A 22,373-nucleotide genomic window follows, 5' to 3' on the forward strand; every position below is an offset into this window, starting at 1 on the left:
CGCAGGTGTGGGTAGCTACCTTGTAGGCCATGCGGGCCGGACAATTCTTCCCCAGCCCGAGGGGCGGGGACATGTGTCTCAGCATCTCATACATGTCCGGGTATGGCATGCGGCCCCTGGCAGCACCGGGAACACAAGCACAAAAAAAAACAAAACGGGTGGGGTGGGGATGGAGGACCATGGGGAAGAGAGGGAAAGAGTGAGAGAGGGAAGAGGAGTAGCAACAGGCCCCAAAGCAGAATGAAAGAGAACCACCCCAAAACAGACAAACAGACAAACAAATAATCACTCAGAAACCAAAGTAAAAGCAGCCCCCATCACCAGAAACCACAGAGTCCTAGACAGAAACACAAACCCCCAAACTTAAAAGAACTCCCGAACCAACAACTTGAATAAGAAGAACAACAACAACAAAAAAAACTAAAAGCCCCTAAAATAAATGAGAAAGACACAAACAAGAAGAAGAAAACCAGGCACAACTGGATGAGAAAAAATAATAAGGCAGAGGATGAGAAGAGGCGTCACAGAAACAGGGGAGGAGAGCAGAAAACGGAGGAAAATGGTCATTAAGGACAAAAAAAAATCGGATTATTTCAATGCTTATGAGCACGGAGAGAGAGAGAGAAAGAGAATAGAAATAAATATCAGATTCATTTCAGTTCCAGGACAGGGACCTGGGTGGGTGCCGTGGAGGGAAAGGGTAGGTGGGTTTGGGGGTTTCTCTCACTCCGGCCGGACTGCCAGCCATACACGGGGGCCCGTGGCCCTTGGAAAAATGGAGATTCCTCTGGTTGGGGGAGGCCAGTCTGTGAATGGGCACTGGGGGACAGTGGGGTCTTGGGGGGAGGGAGAGGGGATGGTCATGTGGGAGGGTGAACACGATGCAAAGTTACGACCCTGTCCCCAGATGTATCTGATTTGGGGGGGCTGTGGAGACCCCCGGGTGGGCAGCCTCAGCTAAGAGCAAGCAGAGATGGCTGAGGAGGGTGGCTCGATGACCCATGCATGAGTCTACATGGGCATTCTGGGACCAACAGAGGGCTCCGATTCAATGCGAGAGAGAGAGAGAGAGAGAGAGAGAGAGAGAGAGAGAGAGAGAGAGAGAGAGAGAGAGAGAGAGAGAGAGAGAGAGAGGAGAGGAGAGAGAAAGAGAAAAGGAAAAAGAGAAAGGGGAAGAGAGAGGGAAAGAGCAAGAAGGAAAGAGGAGGGAGAAAAAGAGAGGCAAAGAGGGAGAGAGAGAAGAAAAGAGAGGGAAAGAGAGAAAGAGGGAGAGGGAGAGCGAGAGAGATGCTTCGTGGGTCCAGTCTGGAGATATATATATCTATGTGAATATATATATGCGGCGCCCCAAGCCACGCTCATTCCATTGTCGCCCGCGGTTGTGCTGGGTTCAGACCTTGCACGCGACCCTATGAGGGCATTTCTTGCCTAAGCCGAGGGGGGGAGAGATTACACGCAATAAACTGTACATGTCCTTATAGTGGATCCGCCCGCTGCAAGGAGAAGACAGGGCGTTAGTGGGGGGGCCAGCAGCTGTCACCCGGGCTCGGCAGGGGTTGGTGAGGGGCGTGGAGAGAAGGGGAGGACCCCAAGCTCCTGGCTGGGCTCTGAGCATCAAGAACTTGGGGCGTGGTCTCCGACCCCCTCCTCCACCAGAATGTGGGTGGCACGGTGGGCGGGGCTGGGGGGACAGAAACAGGGCAGGAAGGGAAACAAGTCCAGGTGCTGATGACCTACAATCAGAAAAGGAGAGTTAGGGGGTCCGGGAGACGCCCAGGGCAAGGATATGGAAGTGGCCTGAGGGAGGGGGTGAACCCCAGGGGAGGTTCCCACCCAGTCGGGACCTCAAGTCATTGAGAGTCCCTGTGAATGCGCCTCAAGTCTGAACTAAGGTCAGGAGGATCTTAGTGAATCCTGGGGGGGGGGGGCAGCATGGAGTAAGACTCCTATGCCAGCCAGCAGGGGCACCACTCTGGCATCTCTGGAGACAAGCTTGGTCTTGTGAGTCTGCTGGGTGTTGTCCAGGGTCCTGGCAGGACCAAGCTAGATTATGCCATTTTCGGGGTGCAGCCAGTCTGCAGCGTGGGTGTGTCGGCAAGGGCTGGTGTCTGTCATCTCAAGGCGCTCACATCCCTCCCAGAGCCCCTCACACCATGACCTGACTGTGCAGTCCCTGACACATGAGAGGGAGAGCAGGCCCAGACTCAGGGCATCTCTTACCATGCAGCTGGGTCGTACTCGGCCCACACGCGCACATATTCATCCAGGTGGTGGGGGCCCAGGATGGACGAGTCACGGGTGAGATACTCAAAGTTGTCCATGATGACAGCCACGAAGAGGTTCAGCATCTGGGAAGACCCGTTCGGGCCAGAGTGAGGGGGGAGAAGGGAGGCCAGAGGGAAGAGGAAGCCAAAGACAGAGACACACAGAGACATAGAGTGAGACATAGAGCAATAGCCCAGGGCAGCACAAAAACAGATATAGGAAGCAACAAAGAGCAGGAGAGATGGTGAGAGACAGGTTGGGGTGGGAGACAGTGGGGTGAAGGGACGGTCACACCAGAAAGACGAAGTCACCCAAGGATCCCTGTACCCTCAAAAAGACGAGAGACAGATAGACAGACAGACAGGCAATAAAAGCAGACAAATGACAGAGGATGGATGGACAAGTGGACAGATACAGGGTAGTTGAGTGAATGGATGGTGGGTGGATGGACTAATGGATAGATGGATGAATGGTGGTTGAGGGGTTGATCTAGACGGGCATGTGGATGGTGGATGAGCCTGTTCTGGTCTGCACTTTGCAGCATCCTTTCATGACACATTTTGCCTCTAAGATTTTGCAAAACTTAGTTCCCTGTTGGAGTTGATCTCTCTCCAATTGGATCTTCAACTGGATAACAGTGTCTAGCTGGGGTCTGGATACAACTGGGGATGCTCAGGGCTGACTCCCAGCTCTGTGCTCAGAGATCACTCTTGGTGGGGGCTTGGGGACCATATGGGGAAACAGGGATTGAACCTAGATTGACTGTAAGGCAAGAGTCCTATCCACTGTACGACTTCTCTAGCTGCCATTAGAGACATTTTCTGACACTCACAAGTGAGAGAACTAGGAGTGTGTTGTGGGGAGACTGTGAACCTCCAATAGTGCAGCCCCCAGGATGCTTGAGTTTGAGGCTTAGGGGTCATTGCACCGGAGTGGGAAATGGCCAGACCTTATCCCTGGGGACCCAAGATGACCCGGCAGGAGCCAGTGCACCATAAGGACACCAATTTGGGGATCCCTCGGCGAGAGGGGCTCCCAGCTGTCCACCACTCACCAGGAAGGAGCAGAGGAAGATAAAGGACACGAAGTAGAAGTACGCGAACTCATTGCCGCAGTCCTGGGTCGTGATGCCTGAGTTCTTGTCACAGGGCTTCCCACTGAGGCAGGACAGCATGATGGTATGCCACGCCTCCCCGGTGGCACTCCTGCAGGCAGAGGGGCATGTGGGTCCCACACCTGTCCCCCCAGACCACCACAGCTAGGGGCAATCCCACATCACAGAGCAGGAGGAGCAACCCTGCTCCAGGGGAGGCTTTGGAGAAAAACAGGAGCGAAAAGTCGCTCTGGGATTAACAACCATCAAGCCTAGGTACTATCAGCCTCAGTTTCCTCATCTGTCTTGGGGGGCACTGCACGGTCTGGGAGGATTCCATGAGGCATGGCTGGGAAAATGCCCTTACATGCCACAGAAAGTCTGCAGCTCGGGGGAGAGTCCCTGACCTGCCCATGCACCAACTCCAACTTCACTGAAAGTGTAGGGAGAGGATTCACCATCCCAGAGGATGAAGACACGCCCCTACAGGAAGAGCAGGGAGGACACGCCCCTTATTGGCGGAGAAGGAAGAGACCAGCCTCCACAAGAGAAGGGAGAGGATAGGCTCCCTACTGGAAAGAAGGGAAGGGACACGCCCCTTCAGAAAAAGCAGGAAAAGACACGCCCCTAATTGGAGAAGGAAAGGGACACACCGCCACCACCGGAAGAGGGAGGAAGGACACGCCTGCCTCCTATTGAAGGAGAAGGGAAGGGACACGCCCCCATAGGAAGAGAAGGGAAAGGACAAGCCTTCTATTGGAAGAGAAGGGAGAGACACGTCCTCTACTGGAAGAGCAGGGAAAGGACACCTGTTGAAAGGGAAGGGAGAGGACACGCCCCCTACTGGAAGAGATGGGAAGGCTCGACCCCTATTGGGAGAGGAGAGGACACGCCCCCGCGGCAAAGGCGAGGCACCCACTCACCGGAAGAGAAGCATGAGGGCCTGGAAGAAGGTCCGGAAGTTATTGTGCTCAGTGATTTGGAAATCGTCGTCCTCGCTCTCCTCGTCCTCCCCATCAATGCCGATGTTGCCAAACACCTGGCGAATCACAGGACGCTTACTAGGGGCGGGTGTGTCCCTCTCCCGCTCAACAGGGCACCCACAAGTCCCAGCCCAACCTTCTGAGGCTTCCTCGCTACATGGGCTTCGCCTGAGCAGGGGAGGGTCTTGGCACTCACCTGCATCCCAATGATGGCGTAGATGAAGAACAGCATGGCGATTAGCAGGCACACATAGGGCAGAGCCTGGCGGGACGGAACGCCGTGAGCGAGGGTGCTGTGGGGCCCCTGATTACACCGTGTCCCTCTCTCTCCCAGAGCTCTGGGTACAAGGTACATGGCATTCTGGAGCCTCATGACAGAGTGGAGACAGGCAGACAGATGAGCCCTCTACAGGCGACCACCAGGGGCCAGAATGGTAGGACAGCGGGGAGGGTGCTCGCCTTGCACGCAAGCCAGCCTAGCTTCGATCCCCAGGATCGCTTAGGGTCCCCTGAGCACCACGAGAAGTGATCCTTGAGCGCAGAATCAGGAGTCAGCTCTGAACACCACTGGGTGTGGTCCAAACCCCCCCCAAATAGAGAGATATCCTATAATAACCCTATCCTATATAATCCTATCCTACAATAAATCCTCCGTGGAATCTGGATTTGGATCAGGTGTGTGTGTGTGCCTCTGCTCAGAGCTGCCTCAGGCCGGCTCTCACCTTGAAGGACTGTACAAAGGTCCAGAGGAGAATGCGGATGGTATAACCCTGACGAAGGAGTTTGATGAGCCGGGCAGCGCGGAAGAGGCGGAGGAAACTCAAGTTGATGAAGTTGTTCTGGGAGAGATGAAGAAAGTGCGGTGACCGTCTACCCAACCGTGGAGACTCAGAGCCATCACCATTCACAGAGACCCTTACATGAAGCCAACCAACAGGAAAAAAGCAAGCCAGTCCCCAAATAAGAAGAGGGAGGAGAGAAAGCACTATTAATGCAATGGTGCAGAGGGGTGTTAAGAAAAAAGAAAACAAGAAAAAAGTCAGAATGCAGGAAGGACGGGAGAGAAAAGGTGGGAAGGAAGGAAAACAAAACCGTGCCCACTCCAAAGCAGAGGGTCCTCCCAGCCAGCCCCAGCCCCCAAAAGGGAGGAAAGGGAAAGAAAAGGGGGGAGGAAGAGAAGAAAGGAGTGAGGAAAGGGAAAAAGGACCGGGCAGGCAGAAATAACCAAAGAAGAAGAAAAAGAAAATAATAATCCGAATCATCCAATCAGGAAAAAAAATCGAGATGGTTTTTGCTTCTCCCAACAACCAAATGCACTGAGACAGGGGAGAGAAACGGGCCAAGTTGCTGGGTTCATCACACATGTAAGAAGCAACGGCACAGGGGGGCTGGGAAGGGGGTGCGGGGTGGGGGAGCCAGCACGCTCAGGCTTGGGGGGGGACGTGTGCGGGGCGGGGAGCTGGGAGGGGCTCCCCAGGGCATGTTACGCTCCGGGGCCAGAAATGCATCTGTTGACGGGGACTCGCCGGGCGCCTGGCCCTGCCCTGCCCTGCCCTGCCCTGCCCTGCCGAGCGGCCCACCCGCTCCTGCCCGCCCTGACCTCACCCCACGTCCAAGAACAGCGGCTGGAGCCGATGGGAGAAATGCACGAACATCTGTTCTTACCCCCTTGGCGAGCGGGCATGGGGAGGACGGGAGGGAGCTGGGGCTGGTCGGCCGCAGGGCGAGTCCGCGCTGCCCGCTGAGTCGGAGAAGATGCATTTGGGGCCCTTTTCCCCCCGCTCAGGGATGGCTTCTCAGCTCCGGGGGCTGGGTGCAGTAGCACGGGACCAGGCCTGCGGGAAGCAGTAAGTACGTGGCACCCGTGGGTGGGGGGAGCACCGAGGGGCCGGTGCCGGGGCTGGCCCTGCCCTCAAGACCTCCCTGGGTGGACCCTGTCTTGGCTCCAAGATCCCTAGTCTAAGTCCCTGTCGCTGCTTCCTCCCACCCTAGCTGGAAGGGCCCGGCCGGCAATGGGAGACCTGACCGGCAGGGACAGCGCCTGTCTTGCCCGTTGGGGCCTCCAGGGGGCGCTGGCGGTGGGTGATGGGGACAACGCATGTCTTGCCCGCTAAGGCTCCATGGGGGCGCTAGAGGTGGGACAGTGGGACAGCAACTGTCTTGCCTGCTGAGGGAGGTGGGCGGTGGGGGACAACGCCTGTCTTGCCCGTTGGCGCCTCCAGGGGGCGCCCTCGGGGCACCAGAAGCCAGGAGTCCTGTTTAATGAATGAATCAATCTGGCCGGGCGCAGCAGGCCATAGTGCCTGGGGGGACCTAATTGGGGTTAGCCCCCTCCTGAGGTTCCATGTGGCCCCCCGTCACGGGAGGCGGGGTCTGTTGAGACCCCCCCCCCCCAGTGCTGCGGGGAATCTTATGGGATTTTGGGAGTGACTTCAGTCAGGTTAAATTGGCTGAGATTTGGGGTGGGCACCCCAGGTGTAATCTTGCTGAAAAAGTTAAACCGGGCTATGCCCATGCATGACTGGGGCAAGGGCGGGGCAGGGCAGAAAGCATCTCAAAAGGTGATGGGGGGTTGTCTGGGAAGGGGGCTCAGCCAGGGAGCCCCACAAGGCTAAACAGTAATAAAATGAAAAAAAAATTGGGGGGAAGATCTGGGTGGTTCTAATGGGCACAGGACTGGGTGTGGTCTGTGGCCACATCCTGTCTCAGCCCTGCGGTGAGTGGGAGCTGGAGGCGGGCTGGTCCTTAAGTCTTTCGGACAAAGAGGGCAATGGAGAGGCTGAACCTGAGGGTCCCTGATATTCCTCACAGCCCACACCGGGGCCCCTCACTCATCTGGTGCCATCCAACTCACCCTGGGGATGGGGGACCCCAACCCCTCCCGGCAGTGCCCAGAGGTCAAGCCATCCCTTCACGGGGTGAGGGCGCAGCATGGACACTTGGGGACGCCCATGCAGAGGCAGGCCGGGGCACACATGCAGGAAAAGCTGCAGAGGGTGCAGGGAACATGCCAGCAGAGGCAGGAAGATGTGGGGTGAGGGATAGGAGAGCCTGAGGGGGTGATTATGGTGAAGCCCCTCCCAGAGACACCCCAGTTTCCACCTGACTGTCCCCCGGCCCATGGCTGCCTCATCTCCACAGACACAGGACCCCAGAACACCTATGGCGACTCCAACTCTTGCTTCTGAAGACCATATCTAACCACTCTGTCTGGGGAATCCCCAAAGGTCCCTGCAGATTCTGCCTACACACTGCCTTTCCTCCACCCACCATCCCCGAATCCTGAACTCTCCTCCCCCTGCCCTGCTGCCCCCACTGCAGTGGCCTTGAGCTTCTCTAGGAGTCCAATTCCAGCCCTCAGCCACTCCCTCTTCCAGGCCCAATGGCACCTGCTGCAGGGCCTTTTAGATGCTTTTGGGGATGTCACTTTTCCTCCCTGCCCTGCCTCATCCTTCTGCTTAGTTCTGGGGATCCAATCTCCCCCTCTATGGGTTGAGACCCCCCCCCCTGACTGTGACCTCATGGGATTTTCCCCTCTGACTGTGGGCTGGGACTCCCCCTTCTGACTGTGGCCCTGCTGTTCTCTCCATTGGGCTCATCAGTGTTAGGGGTGTGTGTGTTGGGGGGTTGGTACTGGGGACAATGCCAATGGGGGTCCTTCTCAGAGGAGGTGGTGAACAGAGGGAGGTGGGAGCTCCCAGAGGGAAGGGTGCAGGGAGTGAAGGGTTATGGGAACTACCGGTACAGGGGTGTGGATGGGTGAGTGTGTGGGTTTCTGGGGACAAGAGACAAAGGGGTGAGGGTGTGGCAAGGAGACAGTGAGACAGGCACCTGTGAGAGCTCTGTGTGTGAGAGCAGATGTGTGGGTATGTATGTGAGCATTCACGAAGATTTGTGGCCATGCGTGCAGATATGTGAACATGTGTGTGAGCAAGTGTGACTTTGAGTATGCGTACAGATGTGCGGACAGGTGTGAGCACCTGTGAAAACTGAGCACGTGTGAGTATGTGGAGGTGTGTGAGCGCTGTGGGGAGACTGATCACGAGTACATATGTGTGGATATGTGTGTGCGGAGACTGAGAACGTGGGCATGTATCTGAGTGTGTATAGACTGAACATGTGTGTGCAGACTCTGAACATGTGTGCGGGCATGCATGTAGACATATGTGGAGACTCTGGACAGGTGTGTAGGCATGTGTAATCATGGGCTCGGGCAGGGTCCTGGGAATGGGTGTGTGTGCCAGTCACCCTTTAGGGCCCCCAGGTCCCAGATGGCTGCTCTCTGGCTGTACTTGAAAGTGGGGGAGCAGTGGCTACAGACCCTCCCTGCGGGAGACAAAGGCGGAGGGGAGCCGCACTGACGGAAGGACAGACAGGGTTGGGGGTGCGGGGTCAGGCCGAGCACGTGCGCAGCAGGCACTGCAGTCAGGGGTGGGGGCGCAGGCGGGGCAGGGGGCGCAGGGCTGGTGGCGCGTTTAGACTCGAGAAAGAAGAAAGACCAACCGGATCCTGGGTGTGGATGTTGAAGATGAGGGGGGCGGGCGGGCGGGGGGCAGTTGGGGGCGCGTGGTCAGCGTTTTTTTAGGTGGATTGGTAAACAGTGCCAAAAAAAACCCACGGGTGGGTGTCCGGGGAGGTGGCAGGGCGGGACACACAGACCATGTCAGGGGCATGATTCATAGTGCATTTTGATTGGATGGTTTGCCAGACGCCGGTGCGCCAATGGGCAGTTTAAACAGCAGGCATGAAAGAGACAAGACAAGAAACAGTCATTATCCGCCATCGGTCCGCCCGCCCCGGCACCCCCAGCCCACGCCCCGATCCTGGGGACCCTCCAGGTCCAACTCTCCCTGGCCTAGGCCGGGCTGGCCACGCAGGCTTACCTGGGAGGTCAAAATGGGGTGACCGAGCACGTCTAGCTGGGCCGGCACAGCCCCACCACCCCCCATCTGTGGCCCCCTTCAGGGCTGGACTGGCTGCAGGCACAGCGACCCCAGCCTGGCCTTGCGTGCTGCCCTCACCTGTGGCTCACAGTGGCTGCTACCACCTCGCTGGTGGCTCCTGTGTGTTCCAGGCACCGAACGTGGATGCCCCAAGAAGCTAGGAGGTGCCCTGACCCCTCCCCGAGCTATTTCTGGGTCCCTTCAGCAGAACCCTCAGGGGGGTTTGGTCACACCTGGCAGTGCTCAGGCTCTGCGCTCAAAATTCACTCCTGGCAGGCTCAGGAGATCATATGGGATGCCAGGATCAAACCCAGGTTCCTCCCGGGTTGGCTGCATGCCAGGCAAAGGCCCTACTGCTGTGCTATCACTCTGGTTCCTATCTTTTTTTTTTTTTTTTTTTTGGTTTTTGGGTCTCACCCGGCTGTGCTCAGGGGTTACTCCTGGCTCCATGCTCAGAAATTGCTCCTGGCAAGCACGGGGGACCATATGGGATGCCGGGATTCGAACTGATGACCTTCTGCATGAAAGGCAAATGCCTTACCTCCATGCTATCTCTCCGGCCCCATTTTTTTTGTGGGGGGGGCACACCAGCTGTGCTCAGGGGACCTTATGGGATGCCAGGGACAGAACCCGGCTGGGCCGTGTGCAAGGCCAGTGCCCTCCCCCCTGTGTTATAACCTCTGGAGAATTGGTTTTGGCTTGCTTGGAACCACACCAGGCGGAACTCCGGGGTTATTCCCAGTTGTTGTCTGCAGCGGGGACAGCGCAGGGAGTGGGGACAGGAACCAGAACCTCCCACTCTGAACCCTAGCACATCAATGGCTCAGAGCCACGCACAGCGCCACCTAGTGGCGTATTGCAAGGCCACACTCGCGAGATTGGGTGCTGTGGTGTGAATGGCCGAAGTGAGGGTCAGTGACCCTGTGAGGTTGGGGGAGGAGACGGATATCGTGGGGTCCCACCTAGGACCAGAATCTTACGACAGACCTTCACATCTGTTCAATACCATAGGGTGGTATTGTTGGGAGGCTGGAACTCAGTTTCCTCCTTCCCCGGGAGCCCTGGGATATTTATTCTTAAGCTCACCGGGGGTGTGGGACCCCCCCCAAGTCATGTCCCTGAGAATATCCCCTCGTCCACAGTGCCCTGGGACACCGTTCAACTTCTCGGATCCTGCCCAGCAGCCGCCTCCTGTCCCCCTTCCCCCTCGGCGCCTCTACATGGTCCCCCTACGAGGAGCCAGCGGGACACTCACCCCGAACTCTGTGACGAGAATGTCCGTGATGCTGCCCAGGACCGTCACGAAGTCGAAGATGTTCCAGGCATCACGGAAGTAGTTCTAGAAACACAGAATGGGTCTTGTTTGTTTGTTGGGGGAGGCCACACCAAGTGGTGCTAAGGGTTCACTCCTGAAGAGGCTCAAGAGGCCCCTGTGCAGTGCCAGGGATCGAACTCAGCATAACCACTCTTGGGCACCCCACACAGCTTCATCATTTTTTTTTGTTTGTTTTTTGTTTTTGGGCCACACTGGGTAGTGCTCAGGGGTTACTCCTGGCTGTCTGCTCAGAAATAGCTCCTGGCAGGCATGGGGGACCTTATGGGACACCGGGATTCGAACCAACCACCTTAGGTCCTGGATTGGCTGCTTGCAAGGCAAACACCGCTGTGCTATATCTCCGGGCCCACTTCATCATATTTTGAGGGGACTTTCCCAGCGATGTTCAGAGGATCCTTCAGTGCCTCAAAGCAAATTCAGAGCTTGAGCAAGCCTGACCTGTACTCCAGCCTTTGAGTCCTCCACCTAGTCCAGTTGTTCTGTTTTCTATCAATGAGTGGGTTTTCAGATTTTCCTACGTGCATGCGTGTGCGTGTGTGTGTGTGTGTGTGTGTGTGTGTGTGTGTGCGTGCGCGCGCGCGCGCGCGTGTGTTGCTTGCTTCCCAGGGTGTGGGGTGAGTAGGATTTTCACACAGTGAACCCCCACTGCCACCGCAGCTCCAACCCTTTCTGGGTGAGCAGCAGTGAGCTTGGGAGCGGACCAGGAATCTTGTCTCCACCCCAACTTGACGGTGACAGACACACCCATGAGCAGGAAGCCTCAGACCCAGCCTGTCCATGCCTCAATGGGGCAGATTCCCCCCACCTTCTGCCTAATCTTGGGAGGCCAGTGGCTGAGGGCTGCGTGACCTGGTATGACTAGTCCTGGAGGAGAAACCAAGGACACCAGCAGTTTTGAGGGTTTTTTTTTTTGGGGGGGGTGGGGGGACACCTGGCAGTGCTCAAGGCTTATTCCTGGCTCTGTGCTCAGGGATCACTCCTGGCAGGCTCGGAGCTTCCCTATGGGAAGCTGAGGATCAAACCCGGGCCAGTCAAGTGCAAAGCCAGCACCTCATCACTGTGTTTATCCCCCCTGCTGCCCCCCACGGCTGTGCTCACCAGGATCCCGAAAGCCATGACCTTGAGCAGACACTCCAGGGAGAAGAGGGACGTGAACACAATGTTGAAGACCCGGAGGGCGTTCTCATAGGCGGGTGAGGCCCCGTAGAACTGGGGGAAAGGACGGGTGGGGTGGTTGGTGGGGCCACGCACGGTGCCAGGCATCGAACCCAGGCCAGCCTCCTTCCAGCTGTGCCCTTAAACTTTCTTCCTTTTATTTTTGGGCCACACCAAGCAGTGCTCAGAGCTCACTCCTGGCTCTGCGCTCAAGGATCACTTCTGGGGTCCTCGGGGGAACCCAGGTTGGCCGTGTGCAAGGCCAGCGCCCTCCCCACTGTGATATGGCTCTAGTCCCCACAGAGTAATTCCTAATCTCCCTGCCATTACCGCCCCCAGGGTGCTTTTGTGGGTGGACACAGGGGACCTCATCAGGCCAGGCTTTGCCTTCTGGCCCTGGGGAGACTTGAGAGGCCCTAACTCTTTTCTCACCACTTCCTCACTGCTCTCAAGATACTTCTTGCTCCCTCTGCTGGGAAGTCCCAGGTTGGGGAGAAGTCCTGGGCTGGCTTGTCACATCCCGCAGTGCAGTCCGGCCAGGCTTCCTCGCGGAGGCGCCCTACCCACCTTCATCATGAGCACAATGGTGTTAAGCGCGATCATGGCCATGATGGTGTACTCGAACGGCGGGGACACCACGAACTGCCACATGCGGTACTGGAAGCTCTGCTTGTTCTGTGGCATGTGGCGTGTCAGTGGCTTGGCACTGATGGCGAAGTCAATGCAGGCTCTCTGCGGGGTGAGGCATCATGAGCGCGGGGGGCGCAAGGATACAAGGGGCCTGCTGAGAGTCGCTGTCAGCTCCCTGGCCCCTCAGCACTTCCCAGGGCCCTCAGGGAACATTAGGGGCCCTGTTTTTGCAGAGTTGGACTGTGGAACAGAGAGGTGAAGCTATTTCCCCAAGAGGCACAGCATAGCACAGGGCCCAGGGCTCAGGGCAGGAGGGTTGGGGGCCAAGGGCCAGGTAGGAATCCAAGTGTTCTGCAGGGAGCTGAAACCACAGGAGCTGGTGCTATTTGTTACACAGCAAGGCCTGGTCTATGCTGACCAAGTTACATGCCTTCTGCCCCTTGTATTCTCTCAGACAGGGGAAGGGCTGCCCCAGTGGTTTGATCTGGGTGTTTGATTGGGTTTGGAGATGGTGCTTCTCTGCCTTCCCCAGAAACTGGTTCTGGTGTGTGTGTGTGTGTGTGTGTGTGTGTGTGTGTGTGTGTGTGTGTGTGTCTGTGAGTGAGTGACTGTATGTGCGAGCCTGTGGATGTGTGAGTCTGGGACTCTGTGTGTGGCAGCCTGTGTGTATCATTGCAAGGCAATGTAGAACTGTGTGTGGGAAAGTCTGTGGGAGTTTGTGTGTGTCTGTGAATCTGTGTGTCATGTCCCGTGAGTCTGTGAATGTCTGTACGTGCGTGTGTGAGTCTGTGTAAGAGAGACTGTGTGCCTGACAAGCATGATGCCACCTTGCAGTCAGCAGCCCCAGCTCAAACCATAGCACCACACCAGTTCCCAGGACCCAGGACCCAGCACCCAGCAGGGAGCCCAGAATAAACTCCAAGCACTGAGGGTGTGACACAGGACATTAAAAAGAAGTTTGTTTTCAGCAGGACCTGGGGTGGAAGAGACAGGAGGGAGCCAGGCTGGGTGGGGCCGAGAGCTGGGAAGGGCCCCCTCGAAAGCCCCGCACCTCGTTCTTCTCCAGGCTGTACTCCTCCATCATCTTATCTCCCTGCTCCTGGAAGGTGATGATGATGAGGGCCACAAAGATGTTGACGAAGAAGAAAGGGAAGACGACGAAGTAGACGACGTAGAAGATGGACATCTCCATGCGGTACCCAGGGCTCGGGCCCTGGTTCTCGAACGTGGCATCCACCGAGTGCTTGAGGACCCTTGGTGGGGGAAAACGGGGCAGGAAGTGTGAGAAGGGTGGTGGTGCAGAGGGTGGGGTCTCTTTGGTGCATGTGGTGGGTCCTCCCTCCCTGCAGTATGCCCAGGAGGAAATGGATCCAACCCTGTGAAAGGGCTTTCTAGGGTTCGAAATTTGGTGTCTGGTGCCAAGTGGAGTGAGGAGGAGTTGGGGGCGGGAGTGGGGCATCCTGGACAGTTGCTCAGGCTGAGCTTTGCTCCAGGACCATCCCTTATTTTTATTTTTTTTTTTTGGTTTTTGGGTCACACCCGGCGGTGCTCAGGGGTTACTCCTGGGTGTCTGCTCAGAAATAGCTCCTGGCAGGCACGGGGACCATATGGGACACCGGGATTCGAACCAACCACCTTTGGTCCTGGATCGGCTGCTTGCAAGGCAAACACCGCTATGCTATCTCTCCGGGCCCACCATCCCTTCTTGACTGAGGTTGGCTGGTGCTACTGTAGGTGACGGGGAAGGGGGTGGGGAGGTTGGGTGTCCACAAGGACAGAATCCTGGAGGGGGCGCTACTAACAGCACATCATTGGAACACACTCATTAAGGAGTTTGCAAGGTGTTTCTGAAGGGAGTAGGAGTGAGGAGGGGGCAGCTGCCACGCGGGTGGAGGTTGGGTGTGTGTAGGGCTCGCCAGGGGCTGGCCGATGTGTCTGTGTGACACAGGATTGGGGAACATTAGATTACTGGGGTGCTGAGAAGGCCTCAGGGAGCACGGGGGCTGCTGCAGCACCGATCACACAGCTTCTTTCAGCGTCAGCAGCCGGAATGGCCAAAATGCCACGACTCAACATGGTGAGTGATCTGCGTCTAGAAGCCCAGCACTCTCTCGCACCTGTGAGTCAGGGCTTGGACCAGGCCTCACCAGCAGCCCAGCCCATTCCCCCGATGCCCTCCGCAGGGACCCCGCGCCAGGTTACTCACTGGGGCCAGCCTTCGCCCGTAGACACGGTGAAGAGCGTGAGCAGAGCCCAGAGCACGTTGTCGTAGTGAAACTCATATTTCTTCCACTCACGGTCCCGGGCCTTCACCTCATTCTTCTCATACAGCAGGTACTTGCCGCTGCAGCGGGAGACGGGGGTGACTGGGGGTGCTCAGGGGAGGTGGAGGGCGCCTTGGGGCGGCAGAAGCGTCGGCTACAACCCCCTCCTTGCAGGAGCAGGCGTGTTCGTGTGCGCACACCACCATGACATCACCACCATGACGTCACGACCCGCCCACCCTGGCCTGCTAAGATGCCACGACCCGTCCGCCCCACCTTACTGTGATGTCAAGGTCCATCCACCCAGCCCCAGCGTGACATCACGCCTCGCGCCATGGTTCCGTCCCAGGGGCTGATCGCTTGTGCACACCCTTGTGCTTGTGCAAAGGGGCGCCGTAGCTCATCTCCCCCCACCTCCCTAAAAGAAAAACCCGGTTCCCTCCCCAGGCCCCGGGACGCACCGGCAGTCCTTCTCGAACTCCTTGGACTCGTCGGTGCAGTGGAAGAACTTGCCCTTGAAGAGCTGCACGGCCACCACGGCGAAGATGAACATGAAGAGCATGTACACGATGAGGATGTTGAAGACGTTCTTGAGCGAGTTCACCACGCAGTCGAACACGGCCTGCGGGGCGGCGTCGTCAGGGGCCCCAGCAGCCTGCCGACAGGGCCTGGGGGCCCTGGGAAAGCCACGCACGAGGGGAGGGGCGCGTGCCCAGACACCCCCCATCCCACCCGGCCCGCCAGCGACATCTTCGGGCAACTGGCTTTTGCACCTCAAGAGGCTCACTCACTGGATCTAAACATTCATTTTGTTGTTTTTTGGGTCACACCCGGCAGCCTCAGGGGTCACTCCTGGCTCTACACTCAGAAATCACTCCTGACAGGCTCGGGGGACCATATGGGATGCTGGGATTCAAACGCCCTACTCGCCCTGTGCTATCTCTCCGGCCCCAGTATCTATACATTCTTATCCTGGAGCCGTGCTCTGGGGGGTGGGAGCTGGGGGGCTATTTCCAGGGATACTCAGCCTGGCTGGGTTCTCCAGGACTACACCTGATACAGGCTGGGTTTGCGCTTAGGCGCAAATTCTTTTTTTTTTTTTTTTTTGTTTTGGGCCACACCCGGCAGTGCTCAGGGGTCACTCCTGGCTGTCTGTTCAGAAATAGCTCCTGGAAGGCACGGGGGACCATATGGGACACCGGGATTCGAACCAACCACCTTTGGTCCTGGATCGGCTGCTTGCAAGGCAAACGCCGCTGTGCTATCTCTCCAGGCCCTAGGCGCAAGTTCTAATTCCTGAGCCAACTTTCTGCCCACCGTCTGCCCCAATACTGTCTTTTTGGCTTGTTTTGGGGCTATGCCCATTTATGCACAGATTTTACTCCTGGCTCCACACTCAGGATTTAACTCCTGGCGGTGCTCAGGGGAATCTCTGGGATGCCAGGGATAGAACCCTGGTTGTCTACACCTAAGGTAAGTGCCCTCCCCTCTGTGCTAGCTCTGAACCCAATACTGATACTGTCTCTTTTTGTGTTTTTGTTTTGTTTTGTTTTGTTTTGTTTTTGGGTCACACCCGGCAGTGCTCAGGGGTTACTCCTGGCTCTATGCTCAGAAATTGCCCCTGGCAGGCACGGGGGACCATAAGGGATGCCAGGATTTGAACCACCGTCCTTCTGCATAGCCTTACCTCCATGTTATCTCGCCTGCCCCGATACCGTCTTTTATATTTTTTCTGGGCTGCATCCGGTGGTGTTTGGGGATTGAACCCAGGTGGGTCATGAGCAAGGCCAGTGCCCTCCCTGCTGTCCTATATAGCTCCAGCCCCAATCTCAAGGCATTTCAGGGGATTCGCAGCCAGGCTGCTCCCTATTGGACGGCTCCGACACTGCAATGATTCGCAGATCCGCTGGTGCCTCTTAGGAAGCTTTCTCCTTCGATAATGCGCTGCCCCTTGTCCACCCCGCGACTCCCAGGGGTCTCACCTTGAGCTTTGGCAACCGCTTGATGGTTTTCAGGGGTCTGAGCACCCGGAGGACTCGGAGGGACTTAATGGTGTTGATGTCTTTTCCTTTGCTGTTGCCCCTGTGGGGTGATTGGGGGGGGGTGATAGGAGGAAGAGAGGAGGCCTGTGGTTGGGTGGGGCGGGGCAAGGTGCCCGCACCCTCCCTGGCCAAGGTCCAGGGTTGGGGTGAGCCTGGTGGAGCCCTGACTTTTGGGGGGAGGGTTCTTCGTGGCCCTTCTGTGGGTGCCCATGTGGCTGCTTGCTGAGGTATCAATGATGGAGGGTCCTCACCTGCACGGCCGTGGGATCCTAGAAAACACCACTGCCTTCCTCTGAGGCTGCGGGCTACCAATCTAAGGGGTCTCTGAAACCCGCTGCCCGCCGCCCCTCAGTAGTTCTGCACCTGGGGCAGAACCCCCAGATCTGCAAATCCCCAAACGCCTCCACCCCCTTCTTAGGGGGACCACACCCTGCAGTGCTCAGGGCTGATTCCTGGCTCTATGCTCAGGAATTCCTGGTGGTGCTCAGGTCGGCCCAGCATCCTCCTCACTGTGCTCTTGGCTCCTTCCCTTTTAATTTGGAGCTGTTTAGAGGGTCACCTTGGAGGTCCCTGTGGCTCCCCCTATAGACCCGACTTGGACCCACCTAAGAATCGCAGGACCAGACACCCAGTGCGTCCCAGGACTTGGCATCATAGACAGGAACCAGCTGGTCAGCCCAGCTCCCATATCCCTGAGTCTGGTAGGACCCCCGCATCCCCCTTCTCCCCAGAACTGAGCCCACAACACCCCCAGGCATATGTAGGTTTGTGGGACACCCAGACCAATGGGATGCTGGGGATGAAGGGGATGTGGTGGCCCCGTGGTCTGTCTGTCCCTCTTTCTCTCTCTGTAGTCTCTAGAACCTTCCCAATCACTTCGGGCTCAGGACCTCCCTTGGGCCCTTAGAGAGAGCCGGGGAGTGACGCAAGACTGTGTCACCCCAAATCAGGGGCGCACGGTGCATTCTGAGGGGGTTTCTGTAGCAAAACATCCCCACTGGGCCCAGAGGTCAGCAGGTGCTACTGGCCCTTTAGGTCCTGCTCAGGACCCAGGGCTGGAGAGGTACACTCGGAAATCCCTGCATTCCTGAGACACCACGAGGGGATGACAGTCCCAGAAAACTACCAGCGTCCAAACCCTGCTAAGGTACACATACCCCCATCCTGGGCACCCCCCCTCCTGGGGAGCAGCCTGAGGAACCCTGGTCAGGGCAAGCGACAGGACAGTATACGGACATCAGGCCATGGGCCACGACATCAGGTGACTGGCCGCAGATACCAGGCCATGGGTTACAGGCTTGGGACACGTGGTTGCCTCAGGGCACAGAGGACAGGGATGCGACAGAACAAGAGAAAGAGAGAGGGAGAGATGGGGGACGGAGCAAGGCAGGAGAGAGAGAAGGGGAGAGAGAGGGAAAGAGTGGGAGAGGGGAAAAAGAGGAGAGAGAGGACAGAAGAGAGGAGAAAGACAGGGGGAGAGGAGAGACTTTACCGTGCGCTGCTCCTGAAGAGATGCGGGGAGAGACAGTCGTAAGCGCATCAGGACACGGAGCACAAAACACACACCCACACGGGCTCCCCTGGTCCCCCCTGGGTGCAGACACCCCCCCACTGCCCAACCTAACCAAGAAAGCCAAATGTGTGTGTGGAGGGGTGGGACAGCCACCAAGAGGCCAAGTGCAGGGCCCAGAGTCAAACTCAGAGAACTTGAAGGGGGTGCCATGCGGCACCTGGGTGTGATCTCATGCACCTCCCAATTGCAGTTCAGTGGGGCCAGAAGGGGTGATAGGCTGTGTGTATGAGTCTCTGAGGGGCCCCCAAAGGTGAGCGTGGAAAAACTGTGCTGCTGGATGGCCACGAGGATAGCAGAGGCCACGGGAAGAGCCCTGGGCAGTTTTCTTAGAAGTGGTACTCAGGGCTGATTCCCAACTCTGTGCTTGGGGATTACTCCTGGTTCTGTGCTCAGAACTGACTTTCAGCTCTGTCCTTGGGGATCACTCCCGGCTCTGTGCTTAGGGCTGACTTCTGGTCTGTGCTCAGAAATCATCCCTGGCTCTAAGCTCAGGGCTCACTCCTGGCGGGCTAAGGGGACCCTAGGGGCATTGGGGATTGAACCAGGGCCAGGGCTGCACTTGAAGCCACTGAGATCCTACTCCTGACACTGAGATCTATGTAATTCAGAGGTGGCCTCATACTTCCTCGAGCCCTCTGGGCCTCCACAGTGGGGAGTGGACAGGCCCGTGGATCCTCTGAAGGGTCTGAGGGTCTCTAGTGACTTCAGTCAAGCCTGTGTATTTGGGAGTGACCAGCAGAACCCCAAGTTTTGCCAGTGGGAAGGTGGTGCCATCACCCCATTTACCCTGAGCAACACATGGAGGCTCTGAGAGGGCCAGCGGCTTACCCAAGTCACACAGTGAGACAGGCCCACTGAGATTCAAAGCCAGTTTTATGTTTGTTTTGTTTTGGGGCCACACCCAGTGACGCTCAGGGGTTACTCATGGCTTTGCGCTCAGAAATCGCTCCTGGCTTGGGGTACCATATGGAATGCTGGGAATCATACTGCGATCTGTCCTAGGTTAGCCGTATGCAAGGCAAATGTCCTACTGCTTGCGCCACTGCTCCGGCTCCAAAAGCCATATGGTTGTTTTTTTTTTTTTTCAGGCCACACCCATTTGATGCTCAGGGGTTACTCCTGGATAAGCCCTCAGAAATTGCCCCTGGCTTGGGGGGACCATATGGGACGCCTGGGGATCGAATCATGGTCCTTCCTTGGCTAGCGCTTGCAAGGCAGACACCTTACCTCTAGCGCCACTCCACCGGCCCCAAAGCCAATGTTTTGATTCCATGAGATAGAATATAAATTTGAGGGTGGATATCCCTATGCCTCCCACTCCACCATAAAAAAAAAAAAAAGAGGTGGCTGTCCACAGGCTGGATCTTTGGCTTCCTGGCAGTTGGGCTCCTGAGCATGCAGGAGCAGTTTGATCAAGACGTTCAGCCGGCCTTGATGGAGGAGTGGCAGCCCCGATGGTCAGTGGGCTGGGGACTGCCAGATGCTGATGGTTGCCCCCCAAATACGGGCACAGCGTGCAACCCAGGGTGATGGCACATGAAATGTTAATGAACACATGACGTGGAGCACAGTGAGTAGGAGCACCAGGACACACGCACACGCACAGATACACACCCCTGGGTGAGGTGGTGGGTGCCAGACCCCCATCCTGATGCTGGGCTGGAATCCCTGCCAACACCTCTTCCAGGCCACAGCCAACCAGGGTCTCCTTGCCCTGGGTGCTGGGTCTCTGGGTGCCCCCTCGCAATCCTCGACCCACTATAGGGCCGTGCATGCCCAAGTATTGGTCCTACCAACCCAGGCTCATGGGCAAATCTCATGCCCTGGAGTTTTGGCGAGAGCTAGAAGCCTGCCTTTGAGACCCCATTTCCCCCCCCCCCCCCCCCCGCACAGAATAGAAAAAAACCCTTTTAGGAAATCAGGGGCTCCCAGGCCAACAGACTCTGCCTGCTCACACTTCCAATGGGCACCAGGTGGAGAAACAGGATTTAATGCCTGCAGAGGTGGTGATGTGCAGCCTCAGGGCTCCAGGGAGAGGAGAAACGGGGGGGGGGGGGGAGGGGCTAGTGTGGGACCCCAGCCTTTTCCCAGCTTCCACTGGGGTGCTGAGAAGGGCTGGCAGGCACACTAGGCTGCTGCGTTTGTGGGAAGGTGCCAAGCGCGGGCAAGAATCCCCAGACAAAGCCCTGCAGTCCTTAGGTTGGAAACGCACTCTTCCCCACCCCCACCCCCATCTTAGGACCCCCCCCACCCCCGGGTTGGGCTAGAGGTTCTATAGAGGTCCAGGGACAATGCAGGGAGCAGAGGCACAGAGAACGCTCAGTTCTCACACGGTAGGGAGAATCTGGCCCTTCTGGAAGCTTCTGGCAAACAAGGTGGCCTGAAGATGTTTGGAGAAGAGACCTAGGAACTGAGCCCAACTCTGCTGCTGGCTCCAGGCATGTGTAGGCGGAACTCAAGGCTAAGAGCTGTTTGGTACAGACGAGAGAAGTGGGCTGCCCGGTGCCCGGCGCCATCTTGACATGACCACCCCATGGATTGCGCCATCTTGGCACGACCACCTGGTAGCTAACACCATTTTGGCATAGCCACCTGGTGGCTGGCACCATCTTAGAAAGGCTGCCCAGTGCCCAGCGCCATCTTAGAATGGTCACCTGGTAGACAGCGTCATCTTGAAATGGTGGCCCAGTGTCTGATGCCATCTTGGAATAGTTAATTAGCCCTCGGGTACCATCTCAGAGTGATGGCTGAGCCCCAGGTGCCATTCTAAAATGGTCTGTTAGAACTGAGACACCATCTGGCCACAGGTGCCATGTTGGAATGACCCCCCAGTCCCATCCCTGGGTAGCATGCTGAATGACCCTCAATTCTTTTTTTTTTTGGGCCACACCTGGCATTGCTCAGGGGTTACTCCTGGCTGTCTGCTCAGAAATAGCTCCTGGCAGGCACGGGGGACCATATGGGACACCGGGATTCGAACCAACCACCTTTTGGTCCTGGATCGGCTGCTTGCAAGGCAAACGCCGCTGTGCTATCTCTCCAGGCCCGCCCCTCAATTCTTAGGCACCATGTTGGATGACCCTGATCCTCAGATTCCATTATGAGTAGCCCTGAGTCCTCAGGTACCATGTTGGATGACCCCAGCCCTCAGGTGTTATGTTTGAACAGGCAACCAGCCTAAAGTCTCCCCCAATGATGGGGTAAGGCTTATTCTTCAGAGAATCAAGATGACCCCAGTCAAAGGGAATAATGACACACTAGAGTGCTTGCTGGTCCTTGATTTAGGGTCCCAGGGCCAAGAATGGGGAAGCAGATTCTCACGCACATTCGTTTCTCACTGTCTGGGGATCCCTCACACAGACAGCTCAGGCAGATCTTGTGGAGCAAAAGGCAATGAGATGTCCAATGAGTGGGGGTTTTGGAGGAGAAGGCAGATCCTTCTCCCCACCCTCAGGGGCAGCCATGCACAGGCAAACACATCTTCCCTGGGACATGCGCCAGAGCCCGGCTCTTTGCCTCTGCCTCCCCCGATCTGTTAGGCAACCAAGAAAGGCCGGGGTGGGGGGCCTGGTAGGTCACTTACGTGAAGGCAAAGGCCACCAGAGCCCCACTGACCACTATGAAGTCCAGAATGTTCCAGAGGTCACGGAAGTAGGCACCCTGGTGCAGCACGAGGCCCAAGTCGATCATCTGTGTGGGGAGAGGCTAGACTGGTTCCTCTCACTGCAAACTCCAATCCCTCCGTAGCTACCACTAACCTGGCCAGGACCGCTTCCCTGGGACCCTTCCCTATACCCACACCCTCAGATTCACCCCCACTCACCTTGATCACCATCTCAAAGGTAAAGACGCCTGTAAAAACGTAGTCAAAATACCGCAGCACCTGCAGGAGGGGACGCCAGGGGGTGGTTGTCACCAGGAGCAGGGACTCCACCCAGTTGCCCGGTCTGGTGGGGCAAGGCACGCATGAGGGTCCCGCTGCATCTCTGGGGCCGATTTCTAGGTGGTGACGGCAACTTTCCAGCAGGTGGCAGCAGAGTCCAAACAAACAAACAAACAAAACCCAAAACCGAACCAAACCAAAAAAAG

At 57.1% G+C, this 22,373-nt stretch overlaps 1 protein-coding gene across 6 annotated transcripts in view; it reads right to left on the reverse strand.

Annotated features, from left to right (window-relative positions):
- CACNA1A (calcium voltage-gated channel subunit alpha1 A) overlaps positions 1-22,373 on the reverse strand; it is a 106,327-nt gene that overhangs the window by 7,970 nt on the left and 75,984 nt on the right. For 4 of the 6 annotated variants that reach the window (XM_049788412.1, XM_049788413.1, XM_049788417.1 and 1 more), the window contains 15 exons: positions 22,108-22,167; positions 21,868-21,974; positions 16,652-16,751; positions 15,131-15,291; positions 14,612-14,749; positions 13,457-13,658; positions 12,343-12,507; positions 11,719-11,829; positions 10,534-10,623; positions 5,064-5,180; positions 4,538-4,603; positions 4,282-4,397; positions 3,320-3,470; positions 2,221-2,348; positions 20-116 (listed from right to left, as the gene is read on the reverse strand). In XM_049788412.1, the coding sequence (XP_049644369.1) occupies positions 20-116; positions 2,221-2,348; positions 3,320-3,470; positions 4,282-4,397; positions 4,538-4,603; positions 5,064-5,180; positions 10,534-10,623; positions 11,719-11,829; positions 12,343-12,507; positions 13,457-13,658; positions 14,612-14,749; positions 15,131-15,291; positions 16,652-16,751; positions 21,868-21,974; positions 22,108-22,167 (1,809 nt within the window). Of the gene's footprint in view, positions 1-19; positions 117-1,396; positions 1,494-2,220; positions 2,349-3,319; positions 3,471-4,281; positions 4,398-4,537; positions 4,604-5,063; positions 5,181-10,533; positions 10,624-11,718; positions 11,830-12,342; positions 12,508-13,456; positions 13,659-14,611; positions 14,750-15,130; positions 15,292-16,651; positions 16,752-21,867; positions 21,975-22,107; positions 22,168-22,373 lie in introns of all 6 variants that reach the window. The other 2 variants (XM_049788415.1, XM_049788414.1) reach the window with 2 other exon arrangements.

Source organism: Suncus etruscus, chromosome 15 (assembly GCF_024139225.1).
Source record: "Suncus etruscus isolate mSunEtr1 chromosome 15, mSunEtr1.pri.cur, whole genome shotgun sequence".
In the NCBI taxonomy this organism is placed as follows: Eukaryota; Metazoa; Chordata; class Mammalia; order Eulipotyphla; family Soricidae; genus Suncus; species Suncus etruscus.